This window comes from Chelon labrosus (genome assembly GCF_963514085.1).
Source record: "Chelon labrosus genome assembly, chromosome: 7".
NCBI classification, from domain to species: Eukaryota; Metazoa; Chordata; class Actinopteri; order Mugiliformes; family Mugilidae; genus Chelon; species Chelon labrosus.
The window spans coordinates 26,770,154-26,788,133 of record NC_140343.1 but is presented as its reverse complement, the minus strand read 5'-3'; the positions used below and the strand labels follow the sequence as shown (position 1 = coordinate 26,788,133).

The window sequence follows — 17,980 nt, the reverse complement described above, 5'->3', positions numbered from 1 at the left end:
TTGACCCTAGATATGGTCCTCCGCGTGTCTGCTCAGCTGATGGTGAATGCTGGCCGGTAAGATGATGGGAGAGGACCAGCCACGTACAGTGTGGGTGGAACACTGGACACCACTTTGGTTTGACCACTGCTGCTGAAGCTCCTGTGATGTCATTCAGCGGCTTTCCCTGCGCTTGCGGATCAGGATGTGGTCATTTCTTGCTGAAGAAACCCTTGGACGCACAGATCTTGGTTTGTCTTCCAAACTGTTGGTTCGTCTGTATTTATGCAGAGCGTATCCAACTGCTGAACTGCACTTCCTGGCTATCTGGTGGCAGCTGTACCCTTCCTGGCGGAGAATCTGTATCTTCATGTGTGTTTACTGTGTTAGGTTCCTTTTTTTTTTGTCTCTGAAGAACTTTCAAATGTGTTGGCATTATATAGACAAAGTCCACATATTGCTGGAACTTGGGAAACCGTGTCTTTAAGCTGGTGTGGTTGAAGTCCCCAGCAACCACTAAAAAGCTAGATCATTCTTATTAATTGAAGTAGCAATACATTGTTGTGCTTAGGGTAAAAGTCACAGGTTCAAAACCAATTTTTTTTTTTTTTTAAGAACAGCACTGTCAGCCAAGAACAGGTTGAGGCTGCAGACCGTAGGCTCAAACTATGGCGTCAACAGCGTGTATCGCAAGCCCTGCAGTGTTACGGTGTTCTTTATTATAAATATTTGTTGAGTGTCAGTAAATGTGCAAGTGTCCTTGTTTCAAAAAATAGTCCAAAACCAAACATACACATTTGAGTTTTAATGTAAATATACTTAGAAATGTCAAAAAAAAATGAATGTTTTGAGACCTAAAGTAAATATGTGTGGTCGATACAGGTTTTCATGGTATTTATAGACACAGACAAATCACTCCAAACTTAATTTAACCACAGAAAAGTTTATCAGATGTGAGCGTCCTGTCTGCGGGTAGGTGATTTTCATCTTGATAATGAGAGATAAAACGTTGTCATGTGAATGCATGTCAGCTGAGGTAATACGAGCGAAGTTCTTGCTGAATATATTCTCTTTAAAGAGGCCACAACCGAACAAAACAGGAACCGGAGAAAAGACCTGCATCATGTCGAGAACTTAATGTGCAGTGTGGTGGAAAATGCTGTAAGTTTGTCATCGTTTCCTACAAATCAACAGAACATGTTCTAGTCTGAACAAAGCAAACTGAAACATCACAGACGTTTCTTTGGTAATGAGTAATCTGGTGTATTACCTTCCGTGAGCTGTCTTTTTTTAAGGCCATTGGTTGTTTTTTTTTCTTTTGTGACCACTTCCTGACATCTGATTACCTCTTGACAAGCTTGCATTTATTCTGCTCAGCTTTCACGTACCCTGCGGCTTTTTGTTTTTGCTCTCTCACGTGCCATTCTACTGTGGCCACAGAGGGGCCAGAGCCCTTCCTGTAAAGCTGATGAGGTAAAAATGCTTGAAAAGTCACGCATAGTCTTTATTGCACAGAAATGAGTTGTTACTAATGTGTTGCAACCATGCAAAATGTCTCTTAGCACAAAGCACAGCTGAAGATAATGGGATTGTGTTTTGTCATGACTCAAGGTATTAAAATGTTGATGATGGTATATGATGGTTACTAAAATGAACCCACGACAGCATTGGATTTCATGGCTGTCCATCAAAAACCTTTTTTGTGTGTGTGTGGAAAAAAACAGTCTGAAACAGGATTTACTCACATATATACAATTTATAAAAAGTAATAATAAGTAAAATATCAATGGCAAACTTGGATTAGTGTACATGGGAGAAACCATACTGTTTTTATAACAAGATGGTTTTGCAGTAACCCTATTGCCCCCCCCAAAAAAAACATCTCTTAAAGCAAAAAAAACTGAGTCCACAAAAAGTCAGCATTGTACAATTTCATGCTGAAGCACCAAAACGATTTGTTAAATCCATTTAAGACAAGTCTGTCTTCACATCAAACACCAAACCATTCCTGTAAATCAGCAGGGCGAGCTCCGTGTCCACCTGTTCGAGGCCCATCGTTTCTCTCTCTCCGGAGTTCCTCAGCGCCTGATCTGTCGAGCCAGGACTCACACACTCATCGCTGGATGCTGCCAGGTAGCTCCTCTCATTGTCCACGTCCTCGTCAGTCCCTTCATCCCACTCTTCTGTGAGGACAGTGGCCTCTTCTGCCTCCTCGTATAAGGACTTCCCCTCTGAATGCAGTTGGTGCAGTGTCAACTCGTGCACCACCTCTTTCTTCTCCGACATCTCCTGTTGTAGGTCCAGTTAGCAAAAAACAGATTCAGGTGCACAGAAAACAACATGCACTGTAGAATGAAATTGATCGGTTTAGGAACAACTCAAAAAAAACATGAAGAACAGCACAAGGTGTTGACCTGGCCTCCAAATTCACTAGATCCCAAACTGATCAAGTATCGGTGGGATGATCCACAGAGGCCCCTCTCCTCAACCCATAGGACCCAAAGGCCTACACAATATTAGGAAGGTGATCATTATGTTATGCCTGATCTGTGTATATTGATTTACTGCAGACGTCCTCAGATAACATCCTTGTTCTGTTTTATGGTTGGATTAAAAGGTTGTGGTTTTCACAACAGATTGGTAGGGGACTTTCCTCTGAATCATCGATTGTCCGGGGTGGCAAAAATATTTCTGCAACATTTATGTCCTTTTATATTGTGCTTTACTTTTATAACTACCTTCACTCACCCAATCACATCCACAATAATTTAACTAATAATAGATTTTGTAATCAATAAAACTGCTTATTTCCTATCATTACCTTACTTACTGAGTCATACTGGTAAGAAATCAGCAACATAAGAGTCATTCATTCAGTCATTCATTCATTTTCTGTAACCGCTTGTCCCGTGAAGGGTTGCGGTGGGGGTGGGGGGATGGGGGAGGCTGGAGCCTATCAAATGAGTCTCCTTCACAAAATTATTCAGACCCTTATTTCAGTAGTGTGTAGACGTCTCTTTGGCAACAGGTAAAGTTTTGGCTCTTCTTGGTTAAACTGCTACAAACTGTTTTGTCAGTTTATTCTGTTCTTTTGCGCTGATATCCTGTTAAAGCTCTATCACATTGGATGGAAAACATCATTAGATCCGTGCACAGTTGCTGGGGTATTTAATTTAAAACTGGGGATGCCAAAGGATGAGAATGTCTTCAAGGACCAACAATGAGGATTAGGATTACTAAGAGTCTACTCAGACATAGTGTACTGGCCGCACGCCTCAGTTCACTGTCATACAGAAAGGTGAACTTTCTTCAAACTCTTGCATAGCTGGAGAAAGTTTTGCCTGCGTTCACGCTTCTCTCACTTCTGACAAAGTCTTCCGGCCTTTGCTGAGGGGAACCACCTCAATAATACCACTGGATTCACTGGAAGAGGTTACCTTTTGCAACCTTCCCAACCAAGTGTCATGGTATAGACGTTTTAAATGTTTTCTGTAACTCGGTTTGGTTTCCTGTTTTTATTTTGCAAGCTCTTCCTTGGTGTTTTGTGTCCTGCTTTACTTTTTTTTTTTTTTTTACATCCTGTGATTGATTGATTTCTCCTTGTGTGAACCTGTGTCTCGTGGACTCTGGATACACAGGCTACGTTCTACTCAGTTGATCCTTTATTTATTAGTGTGGGAAAAGTGCAGGTTATAAGTAGAAAGGTTAACATGCTAAACTTTTCCCTATGCACTAATGTCTGAGGAGTAGTCAGTGTCTAAATGGCTTTCCAAAAGAGTACAAAAATTTAAAAATGTCACAAATTTTAAACAGCTGCAAATCCCAGGTAAAGTAAGGCTTCTTACCGGACTCTCTGGTTGACATGAGGTGAAATCTGGAATAACAGGTGTCGGCACGGGAGGAAAGATCTTGTTTTTGACTCTAATTTAAACAAAGTAGAAAATTTCAGCATGAAAGCTACTCTTACTTTACACATAACATGCAAATAAATGCTTCTGTTGTTTTAAAAGTAAATATGCTTAAATATGTGGAGGAACTTTATGTGTCACTATTCTGTCAATAACAATTTGTGGCTACAGTTTTGCTTTTTTGACGGGTCAGAAAATGACTAAAGCTGACTTACCTCTTCAAGATAATGGTGCACGTTGTTGACAGCAAAAAGAACACGAACAGAAAGCTGAAACTTAACCATACTAATTTGGGCCAGAAAAGGAAAAGAGATAAGAAAAATGAGTGATAAGATGAGAACACAGAGAAAACATTTCCACAACTACTGTATTAACTTTACAAAAAGCAAAGTTGAAGGTCTGATACCATTCAGAGGCTTCTCTGGGAATGTGTTGACAACTACTGTGGCTCTACGTCCTTCTCCCACTCGTGTCATTCCTGCCAGGCTGATATTGTACCTGGTCCCTGGCGTCAAGTTTTGCAGATGGTACTCTGTCGCCGATGCTGTCACGTTGTAACAATCTGATCAAAAGAGATGTGGAAAAAATTAGTATGTTATTAGAAAATCCCATCTTTTCACTTAGTGTGAGGGAAAGTTAGCGATCTTTAAAGGTAAACAGTCTGGCCCAGATGAGTGAAATAATGACACACCTTCGGACTCAGACTCTGAGCTGATTTTCTCAACGCACAGCTTGTAGCATGTCAGGAAGCCTTGATGGTCGACCAAGGGAATCGGTTTCCAGGACAGGTGAACAGAATCGTGAGTTTCATCAGAAGGCTTCAAGTCCTGAGGTATGTTTCTTGGTACTGAAATGAAAAAGAAAAAAGAAAATACACTTTAAAACCTACTTCTGCATTTCACAGGGCTAACACAGAGAGACAAACAACCATTAACAGTCATATGCATGCCTGACCTATGAAGGCGGAGGGAGAACATGCAAACTCCATAAAGAATAACCTGTGTTAAATACATTAAATGGATTTGACCTATATATAAAAGTTATTAGGAAACATTTTCTGTAGCAAACATGTCTAAAAAGTGTGTATGGTAATCAAATAGTTTTTCACTCAAATTGTCAAATTTTAATCTCATGGTGACATTTTATATTTTATATTTCTTGACAAGTCTGCAAACAAAACTGACACTAGCTGATAGTCAGATTGGGCAGTTTCATGCCCAACTGAGTGGTTTGGACTTTTATCTTGCAAGTAAAAATAGAGCTGGGCTGGTTTGGGATCATTTTGGCAGTTTTTCTAATTACTTTTAAGCGCTGATTTGAAACAAAACCAAAGTGCATTTACTTCTTTGCAGATAGCGTGTCTTCATGTGTGTGTGAATGTGCTTGCGTGTGCAAAGAGGAAAATGCCGCTGAAGCAATAATCCTCTACTCCAGAAATGTAGTGCTCCATGGGTCTATCAGTGGACTACGTGGATTCGTTGTAGCCAGATGTTCAGATTGCATTTGCCTTTTATGGTAGGCTACACATAAGCAATCTGGATGGTTAAAGCACAAAACAAAATATCGATTATATATTCTAGGTGGTTTTTGTGTGTGTTTTGGTGGTTTTTGAACAGTTTTTTGGCTTGAAACCATCAGCTGTATCTGGGAACATTGAACCTTACAACTAACACTATTAAGAAGAGCTATTTGGGCTGACCAATTTTGGCTTTGGTATCAGAAATGGAAATATAAACAGTGGAAAACGATAGCTTCTTCCTTTAGATCAAGTCATTCACATTTGCTTCAGGAGGAGGACTTTAACCAAATAACCTAGAACAACATGTGCTGATATTCAAGTGATAAAGTTCCTTAAGATTACTTTGTGGGCGTTTTAAAAGCACTGGTAATGTATGTCCTCAGTGTTTGGGTTGTTGAAGCCTCTATGTTGTTGCTTAAAGTCCTTCTGGCTGGAACAACAATGGAGGCTCCAGCACATGTGCCACGCTGGTGCTACGCAGAGCTTTGCAGGTGCACATATATCAGCAGGTGTTGTTCTAGGGCATTTGTTCGCTGCCCCTTGGTGGAACTGTGGAATATCTAGGGCACTCATATGTTTGTTGGTGCTTTAGCTTTGCCCTTGTCACGGTGTCCGTGTAGTGAAGTGAAACCAAGTTTTAACTCTTAGGCTCTTTTCCCATTTTTACACTTACCTCCCTCTTTGTGATAATAGAGGCACATTTTAACAGTTTGTGGTTTCCCACCTTTACATCTGTGTTCAAAGTAAAGGTAACGGATGTTGTCCTGTATGCCTGCAACAGGAACAGAAATTGTTCTACAGTGTGACTTTTTCATCAACATGGCATCCAAAAGTAAATAATAGTAAAGACACGTTTTTGTTTCTGGTTGTCTTGAAATCATCAATGAAATTTGGTGCACAGTCAAGTATTTGTTTTGTTTAAGAAAGCGTAAAAGCTCAACTTACTCTCTCTCACTCGTTTCTTTTCCGGTTTTTTCATCCTGCCAGGTAAAGTTATCACCTTTGCTGGTCTTAAATCTTCATATTGAAACTCGTACAACTCAAGACAAGCTCTCTTATGTATTTTTTCATGCACTAATGTTTTGTCACAAGCTGCCAGAGAGGAAAGAAATAAAAGTCTTTTACGGTCTATTTAAGGATGAATAAAAAATTAAATGCTCAAGAAAGCACTCAGTTAGTCCTACCTTTTAAATCAGTTACAGGTTCGGCCGGTACTTGTACGACTGCTGTAGGAGAAGACCCAGCTGCATTTCTGGCTTGAACAAAGATGTTGGCAGCCGAGTTTGACAAATAAATAGTGTATTCATTTGTGTTGGTTTGATGTCCCTTCTTCACACAAGGACATGAATGAGAAGACTGCGTGTCATTCAAACTGTATGTTACCCCCCTGACTGCTGCTGCATTTGGCACTGGCTGTAGAGCAGAAGAGAATTCAGTGAAGACAAGTAGAGTAAACTAAAGCTACTGTACAATAAATATACACAGATCAAGCATAACATTATGACCTAATATTGTGTAGGTCTCCCTTGTGCCTCCAAAACAGTTGTGACTCATCAGAGAATGGACATGGGCCTTCTGAGGGTGTCCTGTGGTGTCTGGCAACAGAATGTTGTTAGTGGGGGCCTTTGGGTCCTATGGGTTGAGGGGAGGGGCCTCTGTGGATCATCCCACAGATACCTGATCAGTTTGGGATCTAGTGAATTTGGAGGCCAAGTGTTCTTCATGTTTTTTTCAGTTGTTCCTAAACTGTTTTTGTGTGTGTGCCTGTGTCAGGCTGCATCTCGCTGGGGATGGTTGCTGCCAATAAGGAGTGTCATTGCTATGGGGTGGGGGTGCCTGGTCTGGTCTAGGTGGGTGCTACATGTCTGAGTAACATGCACACAAACGGCAGGTCCAAAAGTTTCCCAGCAGAACACTGAATTATCACAAGATGGTCAATGTTATTTACTTCTCCTATGTCATAATGTTGTGGCTGATCGGTGTATTTTCAACCAACTATACATGGTTCAAGCTGACTGATGAAAAATGAAAAAAGTCCAATAGGGAGACATAGTTGCATGTACTTCAATATCAGAGACAGTGATGGAAGGTCCTGAGCAAGGCTAACGATCAGCCCCATCTTTATTTTCTGTTTTGAGAACTTAAGCTTGTCGATGTATTTTTTCACACTGCAAAGCAGCTGGATTCTTACGAGAATCGTGAGATGGCGAGATCATACAACAAGTCGACTTGGCAGGCTTCAGGCTGCTCCACAAAAGTGCGAACCAATCTGCATCTTGTGGGGAACTACCAGCAGCTATAGCCACCCTTCAAAAGTGACATTTACTGTGCGTGCAAATTGTCCCACAGGTGGACTGCAAGAATCATCCATTCAAACAAAGCTAACTGCTAACAGCTTTCAAACCTCCTCAATCTGCAGATTGATGTTTCCTGTTACACTTCCTTTGTGACTGGTAATGTCTTTCAATATTTAAAGTGGTACTTAAAGAGATTTTCATTTAAACAAATGTCTCTCAAGTCCCATCTCCATTTGTATTATCAGTTGTGGAAAAGAAACTGCACAAAAAAAAACATGCAATATAGTGAATTGTGTATTGCAACTTAAATAAAATACTGATTTTAAGAGTGACTTTTATGCTCCTTAAAAAGACAGCAAGAATTGTCCACAAACAGCACAGTATATTATGTCATTTATAGATGAGTATAGGTCAAAATGTGGTATTGAAATGGAACGGTGTTCGAATTTGTTGGCCTAATCTAGGTCCCCAGATGCAGTTGTTCTGGTTTTACTCCCCCTTCACTGACCTACCTTCCAAGTTAGCACCACCTTTCGAGTGCCTCCTACAAGAAATTTTGTCATGGTGACTTCAGGTTTATGTTCAAGTTCTGTAGTGAAAACAGAAAATGTCAGAGAGAGAGGAAAAAGGGAGAATCTGTAGAAACAGTCTGAGGAATCAAACTCCCAGAAATGTAAAGTGACGTGGCTGGAGTGATGAGGACGCATATTTCTATGGTTTTCTTTTACATTTTATGTTTAAGGTTTGATTCATGATATCCACGCTGAACAGTTGCACTTGCAATAACGCATAAATGTATTACGTGAACTTTCTTTATGTCATCTAAGACGGCCTTAAAATGCTTATCATCTAAAAACCAGAGACACGGGCTTCCACAGTTATACCAAATAGATTACTTTGTTTATTTTTATATAGAATAATATGAGCTCACCTGCAGGAACAATTACAACTTCAGACCAGTCACTCCACAGTGGGTCTTGGTCCACAATGGACTGATGCCTGATCTGAACCTGGTAAGCTGAATACTTCAGGAGATTCGCAATAATGACTTGGTCTGTTGAGATAAAAAAATTTATTCATATTATCTCAGTAGTCTTAATTAATTCTTAATTCTACATTGCATATATGCAGTATTAACTCAGTTAGCCAGACATGCTAACGATAACAGCTGACATTAGCATTAACATTCGTTTTTATACTTTTTCATACTGACAAAAAGAAAAATCTACTTCCTTCAGAACTTTTAGCTAGAAAGACAATGAAGTTAGAGGAAGTGTCAGAAGGAGGGACTTAAAGGAGAACTACTGTTTTTACAACCTGGACCTTATTTCTGGCATAAAATACGATCATTTACTCACCCATATAACTTTGGTATCATTTGGAGTCATTCCGATGACATTTAGATCCACGTAGATCCAATAGTGGGAGTGACTGGGGCACCGCAACGCAGCCCCTAAATAACACATTATCTGCCGCGAAACTCGTTAATTTCTCCAATATTTTGTTATGATACGCTAATGCTATTCCCCGTTGAGTCCAGAGTTACCTGTTCATCCGGGGTCTGTAGATTGACCTCTGACCTGGATGATGTCATCTCTGAGCCCCGCGCACACCCTGCGCGGCTTGTTTACCTGTAATTTGCTACTGCTAATTTTTGCAACATGGCTGAATATTTTTCCGATTCTGAGGTTGTCGACGACGACTTTGTTTATGATGGACATCCTTACCGTTTTGAACCAGAGTATACGGATGAGGAGCTCGCTGAAAGGAGGATGCGGAGGCAGAGAGAGGAACAGTTGGCCAAAGAACAACAAACCGCTGCACGTCCCCGAATAGATAACACGTAACTCTGGACTCAACGGGGAATAGCACTAGCGTATCATAACAAAATATTGGTGAAATGAATGAGTTTCGCGGCAGATAATGCGTTATTTAGAGGCTGCGTTGCAGTGCCCCAGTCACTCCCACTATATGGATATACGCGGATCTTAATATCATCCGAATGACTCCAAATGACACCAAAGTTATATGGGTGAGTAAATGATCGTATTTTATGCCAGAAATAAGGTCCAGTTGGAAAAAATGGTAGTTCCCCTTTAAGTAGAAGGTCTTGATGGATTTTCACTTTTCATTAAACATTTCATTCAAGACCATAGACTGTATAAAGATGGACAGTGGAACTGCTCCTCAAAAGTGAAGCCAAAGCAAGTAGAGCTCCCCCTGGTGACTGGCTGTAGTATAGGTCATAAGCTCCACCCCCTCCATGTTAGTGGATGGGATTTGAGCCAAAATAAAAAAACTAAAATACATGTCAATTAATTTTTTTTCAAGGTTTCAGTCATTTTAGGTAGTTAATATAATGTTGATGTTCAAGTCTCAATTATTTGGATAAGTTTCGTTTTAGTTGTAGGATGTGACATAATGGCGACTACATGTTGCCATGCCAGCCACTCCATAAAGCGCCCTGTGTGACTGTGAGATTTGTAAAAAAAAAAAAATTAAAAACAAGTATAGTGTATAATCCAATATTTCCTTGTAACTGGTGGAGGTAGAACAGAGCGTAGTATTAATTAAAAGAAAGATGAGTGAGTCTGGTGGAAGTGTGAGTGGGTCATCGATATCACGGCTCCATGTGGCTCCACTCTCGGACCGCACTGCGCAGATTTTGGCTACAAACTTGCAAGATGGCGCCACCCGTACCCCCGGGAAAATAGTGTCAGTTTGGCCAATGCAAGGAAGTGGGGACACGCTGTCCTTATTTATGTACGGCCTATGTTGAAGACATTTAGGTGTTAAAGATATGAGTATACTCACACATGGACGCCTTGACTGTTGTATTTGTTAATCTCTGTAACAGCAATGTAGATATAATGTTAAATGCGGGTTAGTGTTAGCAAAAGGTTAAGAAAACATAAAAAAAAAAATAAAAAAAAAAAACAGATCTGGTCACACAATTATGCCTCACCTTTTCCCATGAATCTGATGGGTGATCATCTCGGCGAAACCTGACTTCTGCTAAAGCTGGAGTCTTCTCTGCAGCCCGCCAGTATAAACTGAGGTTGTTTTTTAACCATGACAATGAAATATTTTGTGGCACTTCATATTTAACTGTTGAGGAAAAAAACAAAAATTATTATCATTCCAATTGTGTTGCAGAGGGAAATTTAAATCTAAACTAATGTGTTGATTAGTGCATCCAGTACTTATGTGCTCGAGTACAACAGATCTCCTGGGTGACCTGCAGCTGGAGTCTCCCACACGAGCTTCTACCCAAATGTCGACTGGGCGAGATTTTATGAGTAGTTCATCAATACATATATACCAGGTGTTCGTAATGTTCACAAATTCTGTTTCACTGGGGAGAAAAAAGAAGAAGACCTCACTCAATAACTCCTATAACTATTATCAACTCCATGAAAATAGATTGATAGTGTACATTAACAGTTGCATCCATTTTCTTTTATTGTAGGAATTGCTTGCTATTGCTGTTTTTATTTACTGTATTCCTGAGTACCTGAGTAAATATCCAGAATAAAGGCAGCAGTAAAATACAGCAAGCAGTGCCTCAACAACTCAACATCTTTTGTTGTGGACTTAACTTCTATCTACCTTAAAGACATGACAGTGGTCAAACAATTCCTTTAAAAATCATCATTGCATCTGTACGGTCTTATTATCAGTGATTTGTAAAATGTTCTGAACTGTATGAAGGATTCATTCATTCATCTTCTGTAACCGCTTGTTCTTGTTAAGGGTCGCGGGGTCTGCTGGAGCCTATCCCAGCTGTCATCGGGCGAGGGGCGGGGTACACCCACAGGGCTAACCATTCACACTCACATTCATAATTTAGAATCACCAATTAACCTAATGAGCATGTCTTTGGACAGTGGGAGGAAGCCGGAGTACCTGGAGAGAACCCAGGACCTTCTCGCTGTGAGGCATCAGTGCTAACCACCTCGCCACTGTGTGAAGGATGCCATCTGAAAAATACTGCAAGTGTGAGTGTGCCAAAAACTGCAGTTCATCAAATGGCTTCTTGAGGCAGGCTCCAAAACTAAGTCCTCCAAAGGTTTTGGCCTTTATAGCTATTGTCATAATTTGAGAATCCTGAACAGCTCTTTATTTAGTATCGTTTATAGTCTAATATTTTAGTCCAAGACAGCAAATACATATGGTTTGTGTGTTAAGCCCTTTTGCATTCAATGTTTTTATGAGAAGCCTAATAACTGTCTCATTTTCTGCAGTTATTCTGTTAAAAAAACATTCTTACTTTTGTTTAATATTTCAATAAAACTTTAATTGTGCAAACAAATGAACAAAATCAAATCCACGCAAGCAAAAACAGAACCAAACTCAGTAACAAACAGTATAAATGTCTTTAGTGCATATTGGCATTAAGAAAAATCAGATGCATCAGCTTTGACAGGCTGAATTTAAATGGATTTAAGTGGACGACTGAATCAAATAATACACACAGACATGAATATTGTAAAATCCAACTCTTTTAATGTCTGGAACAATGCATTTAACTGCATTTCAATTCAAAAGAAAATATCCCTGGCCAAAAATGAACACACCTAAAGTTAAAGTGCCATTTTAAGTACTTTAATTACTTTTTTCAGAACAATATTGACTTTGAATGGTGAAAAAAAACAAAAAAAAAAACAGTTTGGGCTGCTGACACGTCTTGTCCGTACTCAGTACCGGGACTGCTGGCGCTAACACCTCTGGCGGTTTCTGTTCTCACTGCAACATGCTTTGCATTTGGATGGCACCGTAGGGTTGAAGTGCTTCGGTGGTATGCAAACTTTTTTTTTTTTGCAAAATTTGCACAAAACCTCGCTTTTATCAAGGCTTCCATCAGGTAGTTTTTTAAAAATAAAATTTGACTTCCCTCAGTACTAGCAACGCGCTTTCATCCGATTCCTCCATTTTGGTAGACGTTAGCCGAGCTCTGACGTGTGCATCAGTGTAATCGCTGTACTACTAGGAAATCGTGCACTGACAAAAGTTCCATGTTGTTTGGAATGCAAACTGCGATTAAATGCGTAAATTTTTTTAACGCGTTAATTTTTTTGTAATTAATTAATCGTAATCGTTAAAGTCCCACCCCTAATTTGTATACACACAACACACTCATCTCTCCTGGTTACCCACCATTCTACTGGTGAAACCAAGGGTGATATATGCATATGCATAGTCATAGTTTCTTTTCTTTGGAAGTTGTGTTTTGAGCTGCTGTTCGTTGAGGTGGGAACCCTCTCACAAACCTCTCCATGGTGTGGTAGCAGTGCTCAAGCAAGCTTCATTCATCTTCCTTCCCAGGCCCTCCTGCAATAGTTCCTCGTAGCCCCCACTTTGGGAACCATTGTTTTAAATAATACAAAGGTCTAAAGGTAAGACAGGTTTGAGTGACATGTTGGTGCCGCCATAGGTCACTAGCTTTCTGCCCACTAGCTTTTTTACAGTTTGTACTTTCATAAATAATTAAAAAAAACTTTATCAACAAGACAAACAATACTCACTTGAAGTAAAGATCAAACGTCACATCGCTCTCATTGCTGTTCATGCTCCATTCACAGATGTAAACAGTCTCGCGAGCATTTCGTCTGAAGCACCAAGGAGCGGAGGGAGCATCACACCCCGAGCATAACCCTTCAGTAGAACACATGCTTTTTTAAAAAAGCAGCATCTATTTTTAAAAACGCATGTTCCAAAAACATACCATTTTCTTTAGAGAAAACTCTACAATACAGATCAAACTAACACTATTAATACAGACAACAGACACATTTCTGGTTGACAGGCAGTGGAGTAGCACATTTAATGTATTTATGTATTATTTTCATGCCATTCAAACAAGGTTAGAGTTAACAAGGAGACGGGAGCAGACAAAAGTTGTTAAGTATCACTTTAAGTGCTTTTTAAACCTGGAAGTTCTGCAAGGCTGCGCCGAACAGAACGGCGGATATCATCTCTTAGCAAAAACCACACAATGCTGATAAGCTAACCAACATTACGCGGCTGATGTTTTACTTTTACTACAACAGAACAAACACTTTCACACGTGTGATTAGTATTGCGCACTTTTAATAAGATGAGACTGAGGTTGAAAAAAAAAAGTTCTAAAAATGAAAAGTTTCATCATGAATATTTACCTCTGCTGATTGTTGTAAGGAACATAAACACAACATATCCATGTAGTGGTGAGCTCCAGCAGTTTAAAGTTTCCATGAGGTATAAAGGTTTAGAATGGTGATAATTCTCCAGCGTGTGAGCGTCCACGCACTGCAGTCCAATTGCCTTCGTGTAACTCAGTTGTCTTTCTCAGAAATGTCACAGAAGTTTCATGTCTTTCAGTGCAGCAAAACCACAAGTGTCAAGGGTGAGGGGAGGCTGTGACGTTGACAGACAGCGGCTTTTGTATATGACTCTTTGATGTCATTCTTTTTAATCTTCATTTGACTAAAACTGGTTGTGTTCTCTTCAGACCCCCCCGTAAAAGAAGAAATGGCAGAAACTCTGGAAACTACAGCAACTGAGTACAGACACCTACTACCTACTGTTTATGTATCATCACTCAACATCTGCATGCAGACCAGGATCTAGAGAGAACCATAAGTTAAGGAGTTTGTCGGAGGAGAAGGAAGAAGTAAAAGTAGTACAAATGTAGTATGAAGTTTTCCTTAAAATTAAAACAACTTAACTGCTTTTCTTGTTATTACTAAAAAAAACACACAAAGAACACAGCCCATGACCTACTTAAGTAAATCATTAAGAGCCATTCACCAAACTGGGATGCGAACAATGTTTTTTAAACTCGAAAACAATATACTGTACCTTCTTAGGTTCAGCTACATTTCCAGTTTATGTTGTGTTTCTGCTTGAAATGCCACTGTCCCGTAACTCATCCTAATCTTACATCCTCATTCTTTGCCCCACTTCCCAATCACAAATGTTTAACACAGAATCACTTGCACTTTCATTTTGAAAAGGTGATGTTCACACATCGATGCTGAGGTCTCGGGGGTGTTGGAGGGGACATGTGCACACATACACACAAGCAGCATGGGTGGAAATTTCAAGAGGGGCAAGGGGGTCCCAACCCTGGGGAAAAAAAATAAAATTTTTTATATATATATACATATATATATATAAAATTGTAAACATAGTATGCCCTTGTGCTAATTATATATGCAGAAACAAAATTATATTGAAAAATTGAAAATCGTCTCGCAGCCTTATAGCAGGGAAGTCCAGACAGCCTAGCTCTCTCTTTACCACGACAGACCGGTTAAGCGTCCGCATCACTGCAGACGCCGCTCCGCTCCGCCTGTCGATCTCGCGCTTCATTCTACCCTCACTTTGTGAACAAGATCCTGAGATACTTGAACTCCTCCACTTGAGGCAGGATCTCCTTCCCGACCCAAAGTGGGCAATCCACCTCTTTCAAGACTGAGTACCATGGCCTCAGTCTTGAAGGTGCTTATTGCAAAAAGCAGAGACGAGATCCTCCGATCACCGAAACCAAACCTTCCCCCACCTGGCTGCGCCTGGGAAATTCTGTCCATAAAAGTTATGAACAGAACCGGTAACAAAGGGCAGCCCTGACAGAGTCCAACCCTCACCAGGAACAGGTCCGACCTACTACCGGCTACAACCAAACTCGCACTCTTTTGGTAAAGGGACTAAATGGCCCGTAGCAAGGGGCCATCCACCCCATACTCCAAGAGCACCTCCTACAGGATGCCTCTGAGGACGCAGTCGTAAGCCTTCTCCAAATCCACAAAACACATGTGGACCCTAGCAAGGGTGAAGAGCTGCTCCATGGTTCCACATCCAGGACTTAAATCACATTGTTCCTCCTTGATCTGAGGTTCAACCATCGAGCGGACCCTCTTTTCCAGCACCCTGGCATAGACCTTGCGGGGGAGGGTGAGGAGTGTGATACCCCTAGTTGACGTCAGCAGCTCCCCCAACCCCCTCCCCTGAAGTGCCGGACGGTCTGCCTGAACCTCTTTGGATCCTGTCAATAATCTTCTTCTATAGCCTCACCGAACTCCTCCCACTCCCGAATTTTTGCCTCAGCGACTGTCCTGGCCAGGAAACGCCTTTCCATGCTATACTGGTCAGCTACCCACAGACCAAGGATGCCCTGTAGACTTCCTTCTTCAGCCTGATGGCTCCCCTCACATCCGGTGTCCATCAGCGGCTTCCATGATTACCACCGCCACCAGCACCAGCAACCATGCGGCCGCAACTCGCAACAGCCACCTCAACAATGGTGGACTGGAACATGGCCCATTCAGACTCAATGTCCCCCACTGCCCCCGGGACGTGGTTGAAGCTCAGCCAGAGGTGGGAGTTGAAGACCATCTTGACAGGTTCTTTCACCAAGCGTAGCAGACCCTCACTATTCGTTTGGGCCTACCAGGTCTGCGAGGCATCCTGCCCTGCCACCTGCTCCAACTCACCACCAGGGGGGTGATCAATTGACAGCTCTCTTTACCCGAGTGTCCAGAACATATGGTGGTGGGTCAGATGATACGACTATAAAGGATTCAAGGATTCTTTATTGTCATTTCAACACATGTTGGTACATGAGATGGAACGAAATTAGTTTCTCTGGTCCCGATTCAAACCATAGCAGAAATGGTAAAAAGTATAAATATAGAATAAAATTAGCTAACTAAGTATAGTACAAAAAAGCAAGAAGTGTATAAATATAGGCAGTAAAAAAGTGTAAAAAAAAGTGTCAGCACTGTAATAAGTGGAGATTAACTGCAATGAAAAACCCAGTAATATCTAGCAGTCCTGTACCACTGAGGTAGTGTGCAAGTGGGAGTTTAAAGTGACATTGTGCAAAAACAACTGCAGTCTGTGCAGATAATAATAATAATAATACATTTTATTTATAAGCGCCTTTCAAGACTCGCAAGGTCACTGTACAAAAACATAAAGACACAAAACAAGACAGAATAAACAAATGGAACAGTGCAATCAAGGTGGATAGGCTATCTGGAACAGGTGGGTTTTGAGTCTGGATTTAAAGAGAGGGAAGGAGTCAATGTTTCTGATGTCCGGTGGGAGTGAGTTCCAGAGTTGGGGAGCAGAGCAACTGAAGGCTCTGCTCCCCATGGTCAGAGCCACAGATGTGTCTATGGGTGGTTGTTGGGGAGGGGCTATGGAGGTCCTCCAGCGTTCAACAGTCTCACAGCCTCCGGGAAGAAGCTGTTCCTCAGTCTGGTGGTCCTGGTCTTAATGCTCCGTAGCCTCCTGCCTGAAGGGAGAGGGACCGTGCATGTGCGGGGTGGGTGGGGTCTTTCCTGATGCAGGTGGCCCTTTTTCTGCATCTGGAGGTGTAAATGTCCGTGGTGGTGGATGGACTGTGTCCCACAGTCTTCTGTGCAGCTTTCACCACCCTTTGCAGAGCCTTCTTCTCTGCCACTGAGCAGCTGCCATGCCACACAGTGATGCAGGAGCACAGGACGCTCTCCACCACACACCTGTAGAATGCTGTCAGGGCTGAGCTCCCAAGGCCGGCGCGCCTCAACCTCCTGAGAAAATAGAGGCGCTGGAGTGCGTTCCTAATCAGGCAGGAAGTGTTGGTGCTCCAGGTGAGGTCGTCAGTGATGTGGACGCCCAGATACCTGTAGCTGGATACCACTTCCACCGCTGTCCCTCCGATGTGCAGGGGAGGGGGGAGGTGTCTGCCCCTTCTGAAGTCTACGATCATCTCCTTGGTCTTCTTCACGTTGATGCAGAGGTTGTTTTCCCTGCACCAACCCTGCAGGTGTACTACCTCCTTCCTGTAGTCGGACTCGTCGTTGTTAGCGATGCGTCCAACCACAGCTGTATCGTCCGCAAACTTCACAATCAGACAGCTCGGATGTATTGCTGAGCAGTCGTATGTGAGCAGGGTGAACAGGAGGGGGCTCAGCACACAGCCCTGGGGGGGGGGGGGCGGTGCTGAGGGTGATGGAGGAGGAGGAGACATCGTGGATCCTCACAGACTGCGGTCTGTCGGTTAAGAAGTCGTGGACCCAGTTGCAAAGGGTGGAGCTCAGTCCAAGTGTTGTCAGTTTATGTACCAAGGTCTGTGGTTTGATAAAATAACATCATTTCACAGTCATATGCTCTATCACCTCGGAGCAGTGGCTGTTCACCACAGTACAGTTCGTGCACCAACCTTTATTCACATAGACGCATAATCTGCCCCCGCGGGCTTTCCCCGACAGCTGGTTGTGGTGTTGTCGTTCAGCCAGGTTTCCGTCAGA

General features: G+C 41.8%; 1 protein-coding gene across 1 annotated transcript; it reads right to left on the bottom strand.

Moving 5' to 3' along the window:
* Nucleotides 1–1,698: 1,698 nt before the first annotated feature.
* On the bottom strand, nucleotides 1,699–14,041 carry il12rb1 (interleukin 12 receptor subunit beta 1). The gene is made up of 15 exons (XM_084548140.1): nucleotides 13,862–14,041; nucleotides 13,229–13,358; nucleotides 10,907–11,058; nucleotides 10,669–10,811; nucleotides 10,518–10,551; nucleotides 8,635–8,757; nucleotides 8,216–8,292; nucleotides 6,591–6,819; nucleotides 6,352–6,498; nucleotides 6,080–6,178; nucleotides 4,579–4,734; nucleotides 4,294–4,449; nucleotides 4,103–4,172; nucleotides 3,825–3,900; nucleotides 1,699–2,268 (listed from the first exon to the last, which is right to left on the bottom strand). Exons 1-15 carry the CDS (start codon nucleotides 13,935–13,937, stop codon nucleotides 1,948–1,950), a joined length of 1,989 nt encoding a protein of 662 aa, XP_084404266.1. The 5' UTR covers nucleotides 13,938–14,041; the 3' UTR covers nucleotides 1,699–1,947.
* Nucleotides 14,042–17,980: the final 3,939 nt, after the last annotated feature.

Excerpts from the sequence above, each read along its gene's own strand:
- il12rb1 (XM_084548140.1), bottom strand. The coding sequence starts at position 13,937 with ATGGAAACTTTAAACTGCTGGAGCTCACCACTACATGGATATGTTGTG. Across the intron at positions 6,820-8,215 it reads AGGTGGTGCTAACTTGGAAG|CCAGTGCCAAATGCAGCAGC; the intron begins GTAGGTCAGTGA and ends TCTGCTCTACAG. Across the intron at positions 6,499-6,590 it reads ACCTGTAACTGATTTAAAAG|CTTGTGACAAAACATTAGTG; the intron begins GTAGGACTAACT and ends CCTCTCTGGCAG.